Raw genomic sequence first — 12970 nt, forward strand, 5'->3', positions numbered from 1 at the left:
TTAAGTACAAGCACATCTAATCAGCAAATCACGTGACGGCAACTCAATGCATAAAAGCATGGTTAACAGGTTCAGATCAAACATTGGAATGGGGGAGAAATATGATCGAAATGACTCTAAGTGCAGTATGGTTGTTGCTGTCAGACAGAGTGGGTTCAGTATTTCAGAAATTGCTGATCTTGTGAAATTTTCATTCATAAAAGACTTTAAAGTTTACAGAGAATGGTGTGAAAATCAAACAGAAAAAAAAAATCCAGTGTGCTACAGTTTTATGGGCAAAATCACTTTGTTAATGAGAGGTCAGAGAATAGCCAGACAGGAAGGCGACAGTAACTCAATCAATCACACATTACAGCAGTGATATGCAGAAGAGCATCTCTGAATGTGGAGGAGGGGGATCCAACGCATCAAAATGGAGACAGACTCAGTTTACAGAGAATGGAAAGGGGGGTCTAACAGAGGACAGCTGATGCTTCAGAATAACACTGGACCATGACAATATATCAGTGCTACCAACATCTCCTGCCTGTTTCTTCCCAGATAAGCCTGAGATTTCTCGGGACTCAGGATGCACTCGGACCCCCGAGGTCATCTCATGCGTGTGTGCGGCCAGATCAAACCCACCCGGAGAGCTCACCTGGCACCTCCCCCTCGCCAGCCTCAGCGGGAACCAGACGCACGGTCGTTTCCAGACGTGGCAGGTGGCAGACGGGCAGCTGGTGACTGGCTCGCTGACCTTGGGAGTGGGCGAGGGAGCGGAGGATGTGACCGCCCTCTGTACTGTCCGAAACCAACATGGAGAGGTCATGTTTGCGGTGTCCCTGTGGATCAAAGGTGAGAATACCTGTGAGGAGTATTCTCCATTCAGTAGAGTGCAAACTCAACATCAGCAATGCCCTCTGTCCTGCACTCAAGCTCCATCTGTACAAAGTCCGCCTTCCTTCCCAGCTGGATGGGGACAATCGCAGGCCAGAGGGGAGCTCATTCCAGCGTCTCAACCCCAATAATGGTCATTGTCGCATTGCTAATAATTGGATCTTGCTGTGTACAGAGTGGCTGCCCTGCTTCCCTTGGGACCAGATGACAACCATACATCACAAGCTGAGGAACACATTGGGATGGTGAAATGTGCTGGTGAGATGGGAATCGCACTCTCTGCTCTCCTTTAAGACCCCACTGCCCTTATCTGAGCCGTTTCCCTCAACGTGCTGAGGAGAATGCCCAAGTAAAATGAACACATGATTCTTTCTCCCACAAAACATCGGCAATGCTGTGAATGGAGTGGAAAGCCAGAAGTTCTGGATTCTCCATTAAAATCAGAATCAGAATTAACGTCACTAGCAGTTGCTGTGTTTTGGCACAGGAGTACTTTGCAATACACAATAAGAAATATATATGTAATAGAGAGATAGAGAGAGATAAAGAGAGATTAAATTGTATGTTGTGCAACAGAGAGCAAAAAAACTGAAAAGTATAGTGAGGCAGAGTGTGTCCGGGCTGCTATGCTTCTTCCTTGATGGTAACAATGAGAAGAGTGCATGTCAGGGGTGATTGGAGGGTGGGGGTGTCCTTAATGATGATGCCAACTTTTGAGGTATCACCTTTTGAAGCTGTCTTGGATACTGGGGAGGCTAGCGCCCATGGTGGTGCTGAGTGTGCAACTTTCCACAGGTTTTTCCCGATCCTGTGCAGTGGCCAGTCCATAAATGGGAAAGGGTTTGACTTGTACAGTGGACTATTCTGAAGCTGTCCTGTTGCTTGATGTTACAGGTGGGGTCTCTGCTGTCTGGATTGCAGTGTTATGCACGAGCAGTGTCATTCTCAGTATGCTACTGGCTGGGCTCTTTGTCTACAAGTGCATCCAGAAGTAAGAAGTAACTCCTTACAGTTGGCGTCTGTATGTTATAGATCACACACAATAAAATAAACCAAACTAAACCAAGAGAACTCCAGATCCAAAAGCACGATGAGGGAGACTGGGAATTCCCTGCCTTCCAGTCTGGTCCTTGTCATCCCGTGGTCACACAGCGCTTGGGTGGTCACACCTTGATCAGTGGTCAGTTGTCAGCACCTCAGATGAGGCGTCCAAACGAAGAAGGAAACTATTAAACTTTCAGATATTTCTCTCTCTCTCATAGAGAGAGAGGGGATGGGAAAGGAGAACGGAGAGGAAGGAGGAGGAGGAGGGGCACAGTGGTGAGGATGTTGTACTAAATGGTCTAGACGTCACAATGATGTGAGATCGGGGTGTGGATTTGGCTGTCATTCTGTGATGTGCTGTAACCCTGGGCCGACCTTCACTTGTTCCAGATGGGATAGACGGACCAAGGAGAAGGACTTGGAGATCTTGGACACCACCGTCAGCTCCAGTTCACACTTGACCACACCTCAGGTACAGGTCAGAGCTCAGTCCAGTAAAGGGCAGGGAGCATGGTTCTGCGGGAAGACATTGAGGGGAAAGTGTCGCACTATGAAGGGGTTCTGCTCACAGACTACCATGGTGTAGGAGGAGTGAGGTTTGAGTGCATGGGTGAGTGAATGAGTGGGGGTGAGAGAGCGGGGGAGGGAGCGAGAGAAATAGGGGGAACGGGAGGGAGGGAAATAAAGAGTCGGGGAGAGAAAGGAGGAACAAGAGAGTTGGTGAGTGAAATAGACAAAGATGAGAGATTTGCAGAGAACTGGGAGGAGAGAGCGTAAATGAAAGAAGAAATGAGGGAGAGAGTACAAGAGAACAACAGGGTTCTAGCCTGTTATTTGCACCCTGCTTACTAGCCAGTGTACGCAGCGTTTAAATGCCCTCGTCCTCAGTGTTCAAAGTTCAAAGTAGATTTATTATCAAAGTCCATATATGTCACCACATTCTATCCTGAGATTCATTTTCTTGCGGGCATTCACAATAAAAAGCTAAGAAACAAAATAGAACCAATTAAAACTCCACAAATCATTGATGCAAACAGCGAATGAGCAAAAGATAACACTCTGCAAATAGAAAATTAAAAGTAACAATACACAAATAAGTAATAAATAGTGAGAGCCTGAGTTGTAGAGTCCTGGAAGTAAATCCAGATGTTGTGGAATTAGTTTCGTGATGGGGAGTGAGCAGTTCAATGGTGTTTGATGAAGAATTGAGATTTGCTTTTATTTCTGCCCCAGGACACGGAGAGGCAGAGGAGGAGCTGGATCCCACTGGAAGTTTCACCAGTAATGCCCGTTGGAGAGGGGAAGGAGAGTGACCCAGTGTATGCCAGCCTGCGGGAGCTGCCCGGTGGTGGGGGCCCTGTTCGCAGGGGGAAGACGGTCATATACGCAGCGTTGAAATTCCAGTCAATCGGGCCGGCCTGAGGGGTCACAGCACTGGTGGGCGGGGTGGGAGAGTGACTGGGAGCTCGGCACAGAGAGCCTTCCGGTACTCCGGGGAGATAGCCAATGGTGTAGTGAGCACAATAAGATCCCACAGAGCACTGAATCCCATAGACCCAGACTACCAACTACTTTCTAATCATATGCATTCATATGAAGGGAAACTGACTCGGACGAATAAAATTGCATTGCTCCTGTTCTGGGGTGGTCGTAGGGAGTGCATAGAGTAGACGACGTCACTCGGGAGTGCTGTTTGTGGGTGGGTAGAGCTGGTGATGAGGGGGTACTGTGGGAGGGGCAGTGAAGAGGTTGCACCATGTTGTGGAAAGGGTGGAGAGGAGGGACCGTCACGCTGTGGGAGAGGCGGTAAGAGGGAGCACCGCCTTGTGTGAGGGGAGGCAAAGAGAGAGCACCGCGCTGCGGGTCGGGCAGTTCGAAGGGAGTGTCGCGATGTGGGTGGGGCATCCAGGAGGGAGAGCTGTGGCGGGCGTGGTGTGGAGTGAGTGCCGGGGTGTGGGTAGGGCTGTGAGGAGGGAGGGAATGTAGTGGGCTCGTGGTGAGCAGAGTTCGCCGCTCTGAGTGAGGGGGCAGTTAGGAAGGAGTGCCACGCTGTGGGTGAGGAGGGGGGAATTGCTCAGTAGGAGCATCGAAATAAGCGATCCAGCTGCAGACGAGGGAAGAAGGCGTGACATTTCCTCAGGATCTGAGTTCTCTCAGCTTCGCCACGATGGAATCAAAATCTGGAGGACGCCGTCTCACCACAAGGCAGTATAATGTCGACAAGTATGAATGGTTTGAGGTCCTCTCCGACATCCCTTACGCTGAAATGGAAAACTACTTTCCGGTTCGACTATTTTCCGATTGAATAAGTTATAATAGCAGAGGCCGTGGTGTTGGCTCTGAGGGATACCCAAAAGTACGAGGTATTGCACTGGTAACCAAACAATGAAAGATGGGTGTTTATCCAACACAATGTGTCAAGCTATTGATTATGAAAAAGGGAAGATGAGGAGAGCCCAGTGCACCGTGGAAGGGGAAGTGTCACGCTGTAGGAAGGCAGGTGAGGAGGACATGTTGCACAGTGGACAGGGAGCTGTGGCGTGACTACCGCGCTCCCCATGTGCAATAGTGAGACCTGGAAAAATGTTGAATTTCCCCTTGGGGATGAATAAAGTATCTATCTATCTATGTAGTGAGTGGACATCAAAACAGCGGAGTGCAGGGTGGGGATGTAGAGATAAACTGGGGAGGTCCAAGATGGCTGCTGGGTCTCGATCGATAAAGGGTTTATTGAAGCTACGGCTATTGTTAGGAAGTCGGTGTGGCGAAGTTTCTCCTGGGCTGTGTGTTTCTGGTTCCGGTGCAGGTTAGCAGCGAGGCTGAGCAAGCTGCCCAACTTGCTGCCTCCGGCAAGGCAGCCCAGGAGGAATGGATGGTTGTGAAGGGAGAAGTAAAGGGAATGAGAAGATAGTGAGGGGACGGATGAATGAAAACCGAGACAAAGGGAGTAAAAGAATAAGAAATGATAGTGGAGAGAGTTCTGAAAGTGAGGAAGATGAACAAGTTCGGAAAGGAGGTGGTGTCATAATAAGGTTTAATGAGAAGACTCAAGGAAACATGAAGAAAATTAACCCGCTTGTGCTAACAACAACACTGGCAAATAAAATAGGGGAAATAGTATTTGAAAAAGTCCTTAATGATGGCAACCTATTGGTAAGATTTGCGAATGAGGAACAGCTTGAGGAAGCACTTAAATTAAGAGAGAGAAGGAAAATGTAAGGTGGAATACACAGGGAGGGTGGGAGCACGAAATGGTGGTGGATGTAAAGGACCGATCACGGGGGTACCAATGAGTGTAAATATGGAGGAGTTGAAGAGGAATATCAAAGGAGGAAAAGTAATGAATGTTCAAAGACTGAAAACAACAAAGGAGGGGGTGAAAAGGGAAAGTGAAACAATATTGATTGAATTTGAAGAAGAAAGAGCGCCAGGGAAGGTGTTCCTGGGTTTCATGAGTTACCCAGTCAGAGTGTATGTGCCAAAGCCATTGAGGTGCTATAATTGTCAAAGGTTTGGACACGTAGCTTAAAAACTGTAATAGGCAGAGGAGATGTGCTAGATATGAGGGTGATCATGAATATGGAAAGTGTGGAACAGGAGTGCAACCAAAATGCTGCAATTGTGGAGGAACTCATAATGTGGCATATAGTGGGTGTGAGGTTATGAGATGGGAGAATAAAATTCAAGAAGTAAGAGTGAAAAGAAAGATCACTTATGCAGAAATGGTAAGAATGTCAAGAAAGATGCAACAAAGAACAAATAGGATTTATGTAGACAAAAAGGCTCTAGTAACATTCATTGCAGGAGTGATTAATAGTATGGCTGAGGTAAAGTCAAAAAGTGAAAAAATCAGCGGGTTGTCAAAGCAGCAATGAACCATTTAGTGTTAGGATTGACATGGGAAGAAGTGAGGGAGAACATCACTAATCAGTCAAACCAGGAAGTGTCATGGGTTGGTTAATACTAATTATGGTGATTATTTTGTAATGGAATGCAAGGAGCTTACTGGCCAATAGCCAGGAATTCAAACAGTTTAATAAAGAAATGGTTGTAAAACTGGATGTAGTGTGTCTTCAGGAGATTTGGTTCAAACCAACTTTAGACTTTGTGGTATATAGATATACAATGATAAGGAGAGATAGAAACCTAGAGGGAGGAGGGGATTGTGCTATATTAATCAAACAATGTATACCAGATAGGGTACTGGAGAAGGGAGATTGTCAGGAATACATAGCGGTGGAAGTGTGGGAGAGAGGGGATGAAGTGATTATAATTAATTACTATAATTCATGTAAAAGGTTGGATTTGGACAGCCTACTAAGGATACAAGGACAAAACGGACATAAAGTAGTGTGGTGTACAGATTTCAATACTCACAGCACAATATGGGGGGATTTGTTTACAGATTCATATGAAAATGTAGTTGGAGATTTGATGGAAGAAAGGGATTTGGTGTGTATGAATGATGGTAGAGGAACAAGGATAAACATAACAACAGGAACTGAGTCAGTACTAGATATTACGTCAGTGTCTAATACGTTAGTAACTGGGGAGTTTGGACTGCTTCAACGGTAGACAGCGATCACTACCCAGTTTCATGTTCAGTGGATGGAAGAGTTGAAGTAAGATCAGGTGGTGGAATCCCAAAGTGGGTGCTTGGAAAAGCAGATTGGGTAAGTTCCAGAAGTTGAGTGAAGAAGCATTGACAAGGATTGAGATTACTGGAAATATAAATGAATTAAACAGTCAGGTGAATTCAGCAATTATTATGGCAGCAGAAGCATCTATACCCAGGAGTAAAAATAGGATGAATAGAAAACTGGTACCACGGTGGACAGAGGAATGTTGTCAGGCTGTAAAAAGCAGAAATAGAGCAAACTAGTTAAAAGAACCCATAATATGCAGCATTTGATTCAATATAAGAAGCACAGGCAGTGGTGAGAGGAACTATACGTCAAGCTAAAAGGGCAAGTTGGAGGAGTTTTTGCAACAAAATAGGAAGAACAACACCTGTGGGAGAGGTATGGGGAATGATTAAGAGGATGGGGGGAGATAGAAGGGATTGGGAGTATCCAGTAATGATATCTGAGGAGGAAACAGCAATCTCCAGCAGGGATAAGGCTGAGATCATGACCAAGTGATTTGTAAAGATACATAGTTCAGAAAATTTGTCTGAAGAAGGGAGAAGGAGAAGGGAAAGAACAATGAGTCAATACCCAGGTGTGTTAAACAGGGGGGAAGAAACTGATGACATAATTGATAAACCATTTACGTTGGCAGAGATGGTGAGAGCAACATAGAGATCAAGACCAACCTCCCCAGGAAAAGATCTGATATGCTATGTTATGCTAAAAAAGTCTAGGAGAATGAGCACTCTTGAAGTTGCTGCATCTTTACAACAGAGTGTGGGAGGAGCAAAGATTACCAAGTGCATGGAAAGAAGCAGTAGTAATTCCAAGAAGGAAACCTGGCAAGGATCAGTCAAAACCCAGTAGCTACAGGCCAAAAGCATTAACATCAAATATATGCAATATAATGGAAAGGATGATAACAGAAAGGTTATCATATGAGCTTGAGAAGAGAGGAATGTTGGCAAGTTATCAGAGTGGTTTTAGGAAGGGAAGGAATTCCATGGACTCAGTGATAAGGTTAGAGACTGAAATAAGAAAGGCCCAGGCAAATAAAGAGTCAGTAGTTGCAGTGTTTTTTGACACAGAAAAAGCCTATGACATGATGTGGAATAAAGTATTGTTAAATAAATTGCACAAGATGGTGGGAGAGTTTTTAATTGGATAAAAGATTTTTTGTTTGGTTGGAAAATTCAAGTTCGGATTGGTCAGAATTATCAAAACAGTACATAGTGGGAAATGGCACACCTCAGGGTAGTGTGATTAGCCCGTTACTTTTCATCATTCTGATTAACAATGTCTTCACAAAGGTACCAGTGGATATAGGTAGGTCAGCATTTGCGGATGATTGGGCCTTGTGGAGTAGAGGTAGGAACATGGAGCTTATAATCAGGAACTTACAAGGAGCAATTGATAAAGTGGTGGAGTGGGGTTATGATTGAGGATGTAGATTTTCAGTAGAAAAAACTCAAACTGTATGATTCAACAGGAAAAGAATTGAGGTAGGGAAGAAGTTAAGGGATAGAATTAGAACGGGTTGAGTCATTTAAATTTCTGGGAATTATATTTGATTCACGGTTAACATAGGCAGACCATATCAGGAAAGTTGAGGAGAGATGTAAAAAAGTAATAAACGTGATGAGAAGTTTGACTGGTAGGGAATGGGGAGCAAGTTGTTCAGCATTAAAGAGAATGTATGTGGCTTTGGTAAGATCTGTGTTGGATTATGGAAGTGTAGCATATGGATCAGCAGCTAGGTCTCTTATAAGGAAACTGGATGTGATGCAGGCTCAGGTTTTGAGAGTGTGCAGTGGGGCTTTTAAAGCATCACCAGTATCAGCCCTACAGGTAGGATTGGGAGTAATGCCTTTGGAACTAAGAAGGAAGCAACTGATGGCAAACTACTGGGCTAATTTGCAGGGACACAATGATTCTCACCGTGCAAAAGGAGTGTTGCAGGAGTGCTGGGAGATTGGGAGGTTTCAGAGGGATAACTTTAGTCGAGTAGGGAATGATATTGCTAAAGGATGTGGAGTATTTGATTTAAAGATAATTCCTTCAGTAGTTTAACCAGTTGTAGCTCCATGGAAGATTGTAAGGCCTGGCATTTGTTAGAAGTTAAAAGGAAAGGAAAATATAAAACTGATTTGGTAAGTGCATTTAACTGTCATGTGATGGAAAAGTATAGTGGTTATACTCAGATTATATGGATGGTGCTAAGGAACCTGAAATAGGAGTGACAGGGTTTGGGGTGGTAATACCAGCAAAAGAAATTGGAAGAAGATTGGAAGCAGAAGAACATCTAGTAAGTTAGGGGTGTATACAGTGGAGGTGTTGGCATTGTTGGTTGTGTTGTGATGGGTGGAGAAAGCTAGACAAGTCAAAGTGTTGATATGCTCAGTTCTAGCAAGTTTAAGGACTTTTCACTCAAACAGCTGGCAAGATGTACTTTATGAAGTCCTTCAATCAGTCACAAGAGTTGTAAATCAGGGACGTCAGATTAAATTTCTATGGGGTCCAGCTCATGTAGGGGTGAAGGGGAATGATGAGTTGTCAAAGAAGGTGTTAAAAAAAGAAAATATAGAAATGCACATTAGTATCAGCATAGCAGAGGTTAAGTGTGTAATCTGGGAAAAAATCAACCAAATATGGCAAGAAAGATGGGAAAGGGAGACATTTGTATCAAATACAAAAGAGTGTTACAGGTACTAGGGTAGGTAGTGGAGACAGAAGAGAGGAAACTGTGTGGACTAGGTTAAGGCTGGGGCACTGTGCACTAAACAAAACATTGAAAATGATAGGGAAACACCATACAGGTTTGTGTGAGGAATGTCAGGAAGAGGAGTCAGTAGAACATCCAATTCTGAGTTGTTGGAAGTATGGGGAACAGAGAGAGATGATGAGATTTAATCTAAGGGAATTGGGGGTGCAGGAATTCACATTAAAAGGGCTACGGGCATGGGTGAGAGAGCACAGGGTAGGGTACTTTTAGCTTTCTTAAGGGGTACTATGGTGAAATACATATACTTGTCTGGACACGCCCCCCCCCACTGACTGCTCCTGTGGCTCCTCCCACGGACCCCGGTATAAAGGCGATTGGAGACAGCCCCGGTCTCAGTCTCCAGGATGTAGTGTGGTGGTCAATTGCTGCTTCTTCTTTCTTCCAGGCAATAAAAGCCTATATCTCACCTCACGTCTCCGAGAGTTATTGATGGTGCATCAGGTACACAGGTTTTTTATAGGATATGATGGATAAGCAGGAATAGGGTACTAGGATGGCTAAAGAAGGCAGGATAAAGTGTAGATGGTGTGTGTGTGTGAGAGAGAAAGAAAGAAAGAAAGAAAGAAAGAAAGAAAGAAAGAAAGAAAGAAAGAAAGAAAGAAAGAAAGAAAGAAAGAAAGAAAGAAAGAAAGAAAGAAAAAGAAAGAAAGAAAGAAAGAAAGAAAGAAAGAAAGAAAGAAAGAAAGAAAGAAAGAAAGAAAGAAAGAAAGAAAGAAAGAAAGAAAGAAAGAAAGAAAGAAAGAAAGAAAGAGAAAGAAAGAAAGAAAGAAAGAAAGAAAAAGAAAGGGTGAAGGGATTTAGAATGTAAGTCTATCGTCTGATCCACACTTCGGAGCAGGAGGTGGTGGTAATGCACCATTAAGCTGGGTGCCAACTGCTGTAAAACAAGAAGAAGGAAGGAAGGCTGCTGGATCTCTGTACCAATCTCTGCTAGGTTACCTCCTCCTGCTGGTGTCATAGACGGAGGCAGATTAAATGGGTCTGTGAGGGGGAAAGAGACCATGTGGGTGTGGGGAGTGGGTGCAACGTACAGAGACAGGACAAGTGAGTGGGCCCAGACTCTACAGCCCCAATATCATCTGGGACAATCCTGTTTGTCAGAAAAAAGGAAGACAAAGATTTTTTTTTTTGTAAAATAATGAGAGGTTTTGAATACAGACATACTTTTATCCAGGGAATTAATATTTAATTTTAGACTCCTTACTGTAGGAAAGAGTGAAGTTGCGGTTTGTGAGGACGTTGTCAGGACTCAGGGGAATGAGTTATGGAGTGAGGATGAACAGTCTGAGATTTGGAGAGTAAGAGAACGAGGTGTGACCTTATGGAGGTGTATAAAAGAATGAGGGGCACAGGTAGGGTGAATGCACAGTTTAAGATAAAAGGGTGAAGATTTATTGGGAACTCAGGGGGGCATCTTTTTCACCTAGCGGTTGATCTATATATGAAACAAACTTCCAGAGGAAGGGATTGAAGCAAAGATGCCTGGACAGGTGCATGGACAGAGGGATATGGGCTAAAGGTTGCTTGGATGGTACTCTTTGTTGGCATGGACCAGGTGGGGGGAAGGGCCGGTTTCCGACCTTGTGACTCGATGGAAGTTGTCATAGTTCACTATGCACAGGTTACTGATGGTTACAACGCAGGTGCGCTGGGCATGTGCATGGAAAAACTGCATTGGCACTAATTGTATGGGGATCCAAGTTCAAGGGCAGAGATATCTTGCCAGAATCATCTGTGGTCCTCAAACATTGATCTATTTCTCCTTGCAGAGAAGGTGCCTGAACGGTTGGAATATTGTAGTCAGCTCCGTGTGAAGGGGAGTCTACTCGTGGGGTGGTGGGGGCTCAGACACTGCCTGTGTTCAGTGTTAGTACTGATTTGTTGGATATGAGTGGATTCGGCGGGCATGGGGTTAGGGGAGTTGAAGTTTCAATCAGGTCAATAACAGAGACAGTGTTGTCCTGATATTATGGGTCATGTGGTCTTCTGCTACTATAGCTCATCTACTTCAAGCTTCGGCCTGTTGTCCACTCAGAGATGTTTTCCTGCACACCATTGTTGTAACTTGTGGTTATTTGAGCTACTGTTGCCTTCCTGTCAGCTGAATCAGTCTGCCCATTCTTCTCTGAGTCTCATTAACAAGGCATTTTCCCACAAAATTGAAGCTCACCAGTTTTTATTTTTTATTTGTTTTTCACACCACACCACAACTGGAGACTGTTGTCCATGGAAATCCCAGGAGATCAGCAGGGTCTGAGATACTCAAACCACCCTGTCTGGCACCAACAATTATTCCACAGTCAGTCACTTAGATCACATTTCTTCACCACTCTGATGTTTGGTATGAACCTCTTGACCATGTCTGGATGCCTTTAAGCATGAAGTTGCTGCCAGATAATCGGATGTCCCTAATAAGGTAATCACTGAGTTCATGTTCCATTGGGGGTTGTCTAATATTACATTTATTAAGAGTGGGATTCTATTGGATTTCCTTCCTCTCCTTGACAATACAGCTCATTATGTCCATGTTTCTAATGTCAACATGTCACGCTGCCTGTCCAGTTCCTGCCTGGGACAACTTCTGTTGGAATGTGCTCTGTGGAGCAGAACACATGCTTCAGTCCAACGACTGTGCATTTTCTCCCTCAGCTACAGTAGGTCCAATTTATGTGATGCTTTTGGCATCGCACGATGCTTTTAATGTCAAGGTCAAATTTTTTTTTATATCAAAGCATACATGGCCTGCATGGTGGTGGTCTTTGATAATGAATGTTGGTTTCTTTTGGCAGCACTCCATGTGAACGTGCCCATTGGTGTGTGATTAATCACGGCATTGAGAGATGTTGCCTCTTGCTGAGAGTTTGCAATTGCTTAATGATGGACAGAGCCACACTTGTGTGTCCAGAAATGTCACAAGGCATATGGGTAATGTCTGAGGTTGCCCAGGGGCACCTTGTCCAGGCCCATACAAAGGGGACTGGGTGTGGGTGGAGAGGTGAGGAAAAGTGGGTGAGTTGTATTGATCTGGGTTCAGAAGCCAGGTTGATCACTTCCAAGGGAGTGGATCTTGAGCAACGTCCATTTCCACATCACGTTGCACAGTGTCATTATCTCTGCACACAGTTGGACAGCTACTCCGTCCCAAATTTTGCCACAAATTGTCCCACCAAAACTTTGATTTCCAGAGATGATGCATCAAAGGTTATTGCAGGAGATAACACATGACATCATTAGGTGGGCTGGCTGATGGGAAGCTAGGAGATGATTTTCTAATCTGGTGAGGAGGATGTGATGAATGGTGTGCCACAAAGGGCAGTGCTGCAGACTCGGATTTTCACATCAGTACTGAAGTATTTGCTGCAGCATTCAGCTGGAAGGGCTGAGCGAGGGATCCACTTTGTCTTCCTGCAGTGGTTCGCACTTGATGGACACCAGTCCCGAGCAGACAACCACTTCATCCTCCTGCAGTGGTTTCCAACACGATAGAAACCAATGCTGTGTGGGTGATCTACTTCACCCTCTTGCAGTGGTCCCCACTAGGGAGGGATTAGCTCAAGGTGAAAGGGTCAGTGATGAGGGAGCCCCTCACACTGAAGGAATCAGTAAAGAACATAGAGCAGTACAACACAGTCCAGGCCCT

At 44.8% G+C, this 12970-nt stretch overlaps 1 protein-coding gene across 2 annotated transcripts in view; it reads left to right on the forward strand.

The window, feature by feature from the left end:
• Positions 1 to 9736, forward strand: part of LOC132393425 (myelin-associated glycoprotein-like) — a 32983-nt gene extending 23247 nt beyond the window's left edge. The window contains exons 6-9 of one of the 2 annotated variants that reach the window (XM_059968643.1): positions 541 to 834; positions 1771 to 1867; positions 2311 to 2392; positions 3154 to 9736. In XM_059968643.1, the coding sequence (XP_059824626.1) occupies positions 541 to 834; positions 1771 to 1867; positions 2311 to 2392; positions 3154 to 3342 (662 nt within the window). In that variant the 3' untranslated portion in view covers positions 3343 to 9736. The remainder of the gene's footprint in view (positions 1 to 540; positions 835 to 1770; positions 1868 to 2310; positions 2393 to 3153) is intronic. The other variant, XM_059968651.1, reaches the window with a different exon arrangement.
• The last annotated feature ends 3234 nt before the right edge of the window (positions 9737 to 12970 follow it).

This window comes from Hypanus sabinus, chromosome 1 (assembly GCF_030144855.1).
Source record: "Hypanus sabinus isolate sHypSab1 chromosome 1, sHypSab1.hap1, whole genome shotgun sequence".
Taxonomy (NCBI): domain Eukaryota; kingdom Metazoa; phylum Chordata; class Chondrichthyes; order Myliobatiformes; family Dasyatidae; genus Hypanus; species Hypanus sabinus.